This window comes from Macaca nemestrina, chromosome 8 (assembly GCF_043159975.1).
Source record: "Macaca nemestrina isolate mMacNem1 chromosome 8, mMacNem.hap1, whole genome shotgun sequence".
Classification (NCBI taxonomy): Eukaryota; Metazoa; Chordata; class Mammalia; order Primates; family Cercopithecidae; genus Macaca; species Macaca nemestrina.
The window spans coordinates 131,549,686-131,558,575 of NC_092132.1; the positions used below are offsets into that span (position 1 = coordinate 131,549,686).

General features: G+C 52.2%; 1 protein-coding gene and 1 long non-coding RNA gene across 2 annotated transcripts in view; both read right to left on the reverse strand.

Moving 5' to 3' along the window:
* LOC105482066 (Rho related BTB domain containing 2) overlaps positions 1-1,265 on the reverse strand; it is a 25,929-nt gene extending 24,664 nt beyond the window's left edge. Inside the window, exon 1 of the mRNA XM_011741936.3 lies at positions 1,195-1,265. Within this exon, the coding sequence (XP_011740238.1) occupies positions 1,195-1,250 (56 nt within the window). The 5' untranslated portion in view covers positions 1,251-1,265. The remainder of the gene's footprint in view (positions 1-1,194) is intronic.
* A 5,321-nt stretch (positions 1,266-6,586) lies between these two features.
* LOC139355896 (uncharacterized) lies at positions 6,587-8,671 on the reverse strand. Its single transcript, XR_011607157.1, has 3 exons — positions 8,439-8,671; positions 8,254-8,325; positions 6,587-6,779 (listed from the first exon to the last, which is right to left on the reverse strand). It is a non-coding gene; the product is annotated as an uncharacterized lncRNA (long non-coding RNA).
* Positions 8,672-8,890: the final 219 nt, after the last annotated feature.

The following is an 8,890-nucleotide window of genomic DNA, read 5'->3' on the forward strand; positions in this document are numbered from 1 at the left end:
GCCCCCCACCCCCTGCCATGTGCAGGCTGGGGCACGTGTTGTCTCTACCCTGCAGCTGGGACAAAGTTCAGAACCAGCCATGAGCAAAAGTAGAGGCATTTCAAGATGCAGAGCCCTAGCAGGGTGAAGGAACTGAATCTGGAAAGCCTAGAGTCTCTCGGCTTCCCTGTCCGGGGCTTAACGGACACCATCGGGTCCCCACAAAGATATAGGAAGCTTCTGGGACTTTGCACAAGCAGTTTCCTCAGCCTGAACACTCTTTCTGTTTCTACTCCTTTCACCAGATAAATGTGTACTCATCTTTCAAGTCTCAGCCTAGATATCACTTCCTCCAGGAAGCCTTCCATGAATACTTTCTTACACTTGACAAAGTGTAAGTTTCCTGTTCTTCCCCTGTGCTCCCCTAATAATATCAATCACACCAATCTATCATTGGGTTTTTCTGTCTCCTAGATTGTACTGAGAACTCCCTGGGGCTGGCAGGGGAGCTTTCCTAAGAGCCAGGATGGAGGTTTCTCTTTCCTCAGATAAGGTTCCTGCTCACAGGCCAGGAAGCAACACTATAATGCTTGTTCAGGCCGAGTGCGGTGGCCCATGCCTGTAATCTCAGCACTTTGGGAGGCTGAGGTGGGAGAACAGCTTGAGCCCAGGAGTTGGAGACCAGCAGGGCAATATAATAAGATCCTGTCTCTATTAAATTTTTTTTAAAATTTTTTGAAAAGGATAATGCTTATTCAAAAAGGTATTTTGAACCTGGCCTGGTGGCTCACGCCTGTAATTCCAGCACTTTGGGAGGCCAAGGCAGGTGGATCACCTGAGGTCAGGAGTTTGAGACCAGCCTGGCCAACAAAATGAAACCCTCTTTCTACTAAAAATACAAAAATTAGCTGGGCATGGTGGCGTGTGCCTGTAATCCCAGCTACTCAGGAGGCTGAGGCAGGAGACTCGCTTGAACCTGGGAGGCAGAGGTTGTAGTGAGCCGAGATCGTGCCACTGCACTCCAGCACTCCGGTGTAGTGGGTGAAGAGTAAGACTCTGTCTCAAAAAGAAAAAAAAAAAAAAGGTATTTTTGTAATGCTAGTCTAGTGCCTGCAGTCTAGTGCTTCAATAAACAATTTGGGAGATGTTTAATAAATGCTCGATGGATGAATCAATGTTTGGGAAGGGAGAGCACAGTACACAGTATCTACTCACATGCTGTCCGAAGGGGTCTTCCGGGGGCCATCTGGGCCTTTTCTCCAGGCTTGCATTGCTCTATGTTCCCTGCAGGCTCCTGGTTGTGAGGGACAGGAGTGGATGGGGCGGGGCAGGGGAGACAGAGGGGAGAAAGGGAATGAGCACACTGGGAATTACTCCAAGGTCGCTCAGCTCAGATAGAGGGCCCTGCTCAAGACAAGAGAGCGGCCCCTGCTGTCTGGGCCCAGCGGGGGGTGAGACCCCAGCCTGGGGGCCAAGACCGAGGTCATCCCAGGGAGTCAAGGGACTAGATGAGAGGCCAAAACTGGGGTCCTTGTGCATCATGCGCCTCAGGCATTTGCGGATTCTGAGCTGGTTTGGCGATTTGGAAAAGAGCAGTCAGTCGTGCATCAGAGGCCTGGATTCTGCCTGCACGAAGCTGCTTGACACTGGACAATTTCCTCCCCTCTCTGGGCCTCACTTTCTCATGGACAAGGGCCAGATCAGGTGACCTCCAAGACTCATTCTGGCCCTGATATCCTCTGTGGGTGCCTAGTATGGAAGGTCTATATTTTCTTGGTCATTCTTTTCATTGAAACATCTCCTGACCCAAATTGAGACTCAGAAAAAGACCAGCTGATGGCCAGCATGGCTGAGAATGGAAGGAGGAGGTATTTTTTGGAGAGAGAGTGAGGATTAAACACATGGTAAGAGACAGAAAGAGAATCTAATTCTGCAATCGTCCCCACCTTCAGTTTCTTTAAATGGTCAGTCACAGTCTTGGGACCAGTTTAGCCAAAGAAAAGTCTAGAATTTCAGGAGAGATTGGAAGTGATCAAGGAAGAGATTAGAGATGCCAGGCAGACAGCTCGGGAGGCTGTTGGCACTGTATGGTTCAGGGAGGATGGAGGGGCACTTCTGCCACGACCCTTCAGGGGCAGGGAAGCCAGAGAAGCCAAGAGAAGAGGAAGCTCCCAGGAGTGAAAAGAAACCAAGGAGGAGGAGCAACCATTGAACTTGGTGCCAACCTTGGAAGTGTCTGTGTGACTTTGGGCAGGAGCCTTAATCTCTCTGGTCTCCCATTGGGGAGATCACATTATCCCTTACCTGAAGACATGGGTGGCTACATGACCTTCTTCCTGTACCTTCTAGCACTGAGACCCTTCTAACTCCTTCTCCACTTCTGCCTGCTCCCCCTCGCAGACCTAAGCCCCATGCCCTGGGTAAAGGGGGAGCCACCTCCCATTTGTGTCTCTGCCATCTGGGTCGTGTGTGGAGGGCAGACAGCATGGAGGGTAAGGGTCTAATCTCCCAAGGTCAAAAACTCCCATGTAGAACCGGACGCCATGGTGCACACCTGTAGTCCCAGCTACTCTGGAGGCTGAGGCGGAAGGATCACTTGAGCCCAGGAGTTCAAGGCTGCAGTGCACTATGATCGTACCGCCATACTGCAGCTTGGATGACAGAGCAAGAACCCATTCCCCCTTCATAAAAAGAAAGAAAAGAGGAAAAATCCCATGCACACCTTGGCTTTAGTGGCCTGTGGGTCTCCCAGAAAAATGAAGCCCAGAACAGGGAGCACCAGTCAGAGTTCTGACAGTGGGGTCCTCCCGGCTGGCCAGCCTCTTCTTGCAGCCATCCTACAGTCACATCGTGCACCTGGCAGAGCTGCTCCAAGCAGGACCTGAAGAATCCACTTCCAGTCCGGTCTGGCCAGGCTATGCCTAGTCCCTGCTGGCAGAAGTGTGGGCATACAGACCCCTGTGCCCATTCCCCCAATCCTCCCTACCCTGGCCCTGCCTCCCAGGAAGTCACGGCTGCGCAAGGCCTCCATGAAACATTTATTGCATCTCTGAAGCATCTCTGGCTTCAGTAAAGAAATTGGGGCATTGGTTTTTGTCTTTCAAAAGCTCCAAGTACCACCCTTAATACCATGAAACACTGCACACAAAGGAAATGCATGATATATATCAATGATTGTTGATCCACTCCAAGTCCCCTGGGATGGTGATATGGCAGGGCAGGGCCTGGAAGCCACCATCAGGCAGGCCTGCAACAGAAAGAAGCTAGATCCTGTGATTTCTACCCTGTTTTCTAGGCAGAGAAGGTACAAGAGGGAGACAAAAATGCAAACTACAGCCAGGGCTTCCGGGTCTAAGAATCCTTCTGCTTGGCCAAGCTGCAGACCTCCGGAGAGAGGGCAGGCCTCATTCCTTAAGCCCTGCAGAGCTGCGAGTGAGAAGCTCTGAGGAGGCTGATCACCCCAAAATAAACTTGTTTTTTTTTTTTTCACAACTTTTTCATGAGGCATTAGCATCTCTTGCAGCATGGAAAAAAAAATAGCCTGAACTGTTAACAAATAAAGATTATAAAAAGCCCCAACTGTTCGCCACGGGTTTCCATGTGGCTGCAGTATTTAGAGGGGGCAGGGGACGTATGTGTCCAGGAGCCCCCTGTCTCTTCTCCTCTGACCCATCTCTCTCCTTTGATAGTTGGTTCTGCTCACAGGGATAACAGTTGATGTCAGGGATGAGAAAGTTATTTGTTGACCTGCAGAGGTGGTCCACTGAGCGTGTGTATTCTTGTTTACTGCTTCCAGATAAAGGAGTGCGCGGAACAGAACAGGCTGCTTAAAAACATGATCACATTGCAATGAGGCTGGTTGCAATTAGGCTGTCTGACTGGGGGTGCGGAATCTGTGTAGTAAACACTTGGAAGTCAGCGTTCTTATCAAGGTCAACTAATCCTGAACTTTGACCCTTCCCTTGGGCATTGCTGGATGTCAGTAACTAGGCAGGAATTTAGGGTTGTAGCTGCTTTTGACCCAGGTTAGAGGATTGCCAGGGGCCATCTGGGAAGGGCTGTGGTTCTCTGAGCTCCTCTTGCAGAGTTCCAGGCTGGACCCTGCCCAGCCATCCCCCTTACCCTCTGCCTTCTTGGTACATGGACCCCCAAATGACAATGCAAGTCAGAGAATGGTGTAAAAGCCGTGGAGTGGAGTCAGGAGCTGAGTCCCTGTCCCCACGGGGTCTTCAGGAAAACGGGTCATTGCCCTGGATGATACCTGAGGAGTCTCTGGCCCTGACTTTTTCTAGCTGAGAGAAGTGAATGCCCTCAACTGTCCAGGACTCTGTGTTTTCCACCAGACTCATTCAACCATCAAAGACCCTCCAGCCCATCTCCACAGGTCCCTCTTTTCTCCTCCTTTCCTCCTCACTTCTCCTCCCTTTTGTTTATCTGTCCTATCCTTTCCCCACTTCCTGAGCAGAGATTTCTATAAAAATAAATGCACGTGGCCCTGGCTTGGACGGCTTACAAATTAGCAGGCTGGGACGGCCAGGATCCCAGGGGCCCTGGTGGGAAGTATTCAAGCCTGGATGGGCCCTGGATGGACGAGGGCAGGGAAAGCTGGCCAGAAGTTTCCGGAGGTGGTGACAGTGACGAGAAGCCCACAGGGCAGCTGCTTTGCTTTGGCCTTCTCCGGACCCACAACCCTCTCTCAGGCTCCCATCAGCCCAAGTTTTAGCAGCTACCTTTGAGCTCACCCAGGGGAATCCCACCCCCTCCCAGAGTGACAATTTTTAAGCTAAGAAGAGGGAAAGGGCTTGAGTGGAGAAAACCGAGAGTCCACTCTGACTTGTCACAGCCAAAGCATTGCTCCACAGGACATGGCTATTCCCCCCCACACACAGTCTCTGACCTCTCCACAAGGGATGAATTGAGGTCGGGGGAGGCAGGCAAGCAGGCCAGACCATAGGCAGACGACGCAGGGACTGGAGAGGCAAGAAGCCGGCGCTGAGTTGGAAGCTTTCGGTGGAACAGGCTGGACCCCAGATGGCCTGGGATGCGGGGCCTGGGCTGAGCAGCAGGGCGGTACCACCCATTGGACACACGGTTCAGGGTGCCTCAAAGGCCACTAAATATACGCCTCAACCTTCTGGTTGTCTGTGGCTTACCGCATGCCTGGAAACATTCACTCTGGGTCACATAATCTTCCTCCCAACCCACCCTCTCTTCCTTCTCCTTCTGGGAGGCACCAACAGAGAGCCCCGGAGCCTGAGCTGCTGGTGGAGGCCTGGCTGGAGAAGAGAGTCTCCCTAAGTGGACTGACGCACTGCCACCTCTGCAAAGCCTCACAGTGGCCACCCCTTCACAGATGCAGAACTGAGGTCCAGGGAGCCGGGGGCTAGGAGGTGTCAAGTCCAAGGTCCAACCAAGATGTCCTGCCTGCAGGCTGCCTCCCAGCTGCGGGCCTGCAAGGTGGGGTGGTGGGGGTGTGGAGGGCAAAGGTGGCACAGGGGCACCAGCAGCCCTTCCGGAACAGAATACACCTGAACTACCTGTGCAGCACCCCAAGTCCCTTTGCTTAACCTGGGTCCCCCTTTTCTCTGAAAAATATGAGACTTGTTTTGTCCTTCCTTCATTTATCCTTTCTTTTTTTTTCATTTATCAAATGCATGTTAAGCTCTTGCTAGTGCCACACCCTGTGCAAGAGATGGTGAGGATGATAAAATGATGATATGCTATCATGTCGTCAAGGAGCCTACGTTTAATAATAATAATACTAATAATAACTTACTGAGTGTTTATTACATGCCCGGGATTGTGCTGCATGTACTACTTCATTTAAATTTCAAAACAATCCTATGAGATGGAGGAACTATTCTTATCCCCATTTGGCAGAGAAGGAAATGGAGCTCCGAGAGGGGATGTGACTTGCCAGGGCTGCAAAGCAAGCAGGCAGGGTGGGGGTTCTCACCAGGCAGCTGGCTCAGATTCTCTCGGGGAGACAGACGCACAGCACAGCCCTGAGGCCTCATGCCCTAGCACATTATTCTTAATTTATGTCAAAATCACCCTCTTTATCTTACAGATGAGCAAACCGAGGCCTACGCAAAGTCACGGCTAGTTGGCAGTTGCGTCAGGCCCCAGTGCTATGGTTCTGATGCCAGATTTTACCTGTGGCTTTCAGTTTCCTTTTGCTTGCCTGAACCTAGGCAGTTTCTTTAAATGATCCTCAAGTTCTGAAATTCTGCTTGTGTGATGTTAGCCTAAGACATGTTAGGGAGACAGAACAGAGAGGCAGGAATGGCTCAGCTGACACTAGACCTGGAGCCCTACCCCACCCACAAGCACCCCAGGGGACAATCCTTGCCCAGTAGGGAGTTAAGAATGTGGAAATGTGGCCGGATGCATGGCTCATGCCTCTAATCTCAACACTTGGGACACCAAGGCTGGTGGATTGCTTGAGGTCAGGAACTCAAGACCAACCTGGCCAACATGATGAAACCTGTCTCTACTAAAAACACAACAATTACCCGGGCATGGTGGCACGCACCTGTAATCCCAGCTACTTGGGAGGCTGAGGCAGGAGAACTGCTTGAACTCAGGAGGCAGAGGCTGCAGTGAGCCAAGATAGTGCCACTGCATTCCAGCCTGGGCGACACAACAAGACTCAGTCTCAAAAAAGAGAAAGTAGAAATGTTTTCTTGCTTCAAGGCATGTGACTTTTAACTCAATTGAAGGAAAGTATGCATGTATTGATAGAGATGGCCATCAGAGGAACTGACAGGTCTTAGCCGTTGCAGATGAAGAAATATGCCCTAGAGGTCGGGGAAGAGGGAGAAGATACAAAGTTCTTTAACTTACAGCCAGGGCCAAGAAGATCCTTACATGGTGAGGTGAGAGGGCCCAAATCAGCCGAGCTGCCACTTCTGCAGAGCCTGTGCCCTTCTCCACCTGTGTTGGTGCCTGGGATGCCCATCTCTCAGCCTCAGCCCCTTGTCTGAGTTATCATAGCCTAGCTAGCATCTGTCTCAGCCCCAACCCTTCCAAAAGCTAGGGTGACACATTCAGCTACTGCTTTGCGAGGAAGTGACAGCAGTCTGGTTGGGTTGTGGGTGGGGGAGTGGTTGGGGGTCTCTGTTGCTCTGGAAGGAATTTCTACAGTAAGCCTGAGATCTCCTGGCCAAGTGTGGCTACAGAAAGGAACAAAATTTGGGGGGCTGAGGGCAAGAGAGGGCGAGGATTAGGGATGCTGCTCAGTTTCTCTTGATAAACGGATCCTGCTGCCTAAAGGATGGGGAGCTCCCAGAGTGGGGTGGAGCCGTGAATGGGCTACCCAGGACATGGTGGTGAGTAGTAAGAAAAGAGGGAAGGGGGTCAGGTGTGGTGGCTCATGCCTATAATCCCAGTACTTTGGGAGGCTGATGTGGGCAGGTCACTTGAGGTCAGGAGTTCGAAACCAGCCTGGCCAACATGGTGAAACCCCGTCTCTACTAAAAATACAAAAAAATTAGCCGGGCATGGTGGCGGGCCTCTATAATCCCAGCTACTTGGGAGGCTGAGGCAGGAGAATCGCTTGAACCCGGGAGGCGGAGGTTGCAGTGAGCCGAGATCATGCCATTGCTCTCCAGCCTGGGTGACAGAGTGAGACTCCATCTCAAAAAAAAAAAAAAAAAAAAAAAAGGAGAGGAAGGAGCAACAGGACAACAGAGGTGCTGGAAAGCAGCCTTCAGTTGGGGAGGGGCAGGAGCTAGAGTGGGCAAGAAGGCCGAGGTGGCCCTTTATCACAAGCTGTTCCTGTGCTCCTCTTGGCCAGTGGCCCGTCTAGATGGATCGGATTCAATGGGTTGTAGGGGGGTGGGGTGCAGTGTCATCTACTTGATCTCAGGGGCCTTCCCTTCGGTCCTGGCCAGGGTCACAAGGAGAGAGTGGCATCCAGGCCTGCTGCTGGCACATGGCGACTGTGGACACTTCCCCTGGACACCCTCATGACGGTCATGCCCTCCGCCTCCTGCCCTCCACCTCCTGCCCCAGATCTGGCTGCCACAGGTTGCTGCTGGGCCACAGTCCAGGGGCTGCCGCACCTTGATGGGGAAGATGCTTGACTGCTGATCGCACCTACCCCTCATGCTCCCTTCACACACCCCTCCTTTAGAAGAAATCTGATCCTGAGAACTGGAAATTGTGCAGTGCTGTGAGTGACCAGGTGAAGCCAGGTTAGAGAAGCCAGGGCTTGGAGATTCCTCTCTTTACCCTGGGCACAGAGCAAGGGCTGAAGGATTATAGACTTACCTGCCGCCTTGCCTCTGGGGCTCCGCTGGCCTGTCACTACTCCCTGTCCTGAAGCAGTGTTCTGGACCAGGTCTGCAGGAAGAAACAACACAAGGGTTTTAAGGGCTGGGATCCAAAGGCCAGCTTATGGGAAGGCAGATGAGGGAGATGATTCCTGCATCCAGGGGTGTGACCAGGGGACCGACCTGCTGGCTAGTTCCCTCGTCCTCCAGGGCTGTGCAGAGCCCAGAGATAAACCCTGGGCCAGAGGCTTTTTTTCCCCTCCAGGGCTGTGCAGACCCCAGAGACAAACCACCTAGACCGGAGGCCCTGTTCCCCATCTTTGGCCAGTTGAGCATTCTTGTTGCCTGGCCCAGCCCCTGGCCCTCAGGGCACTGTTTTGGTCCACCTCCTGCTCTTTTTGTCCTGACCTATCCTTCTCAGCCCCTGTTGACTCACACTGCTTTGGAATTTCACTCACTGGCCTTTCTGACGCATATCTTGAGAGCCTGGCCTACAGCCAGGGAACAAGCTATGGCTTCAACCCCACCGGTAATTAATTCCGGCTACCTGAGCTAGAGGCTGTGGAACTGGGGAGAGGGAAGGCCATGAAGAAGTAAGGTACAGGTGGTTGCTGGTTGATGGGAGGAGGCTTTGT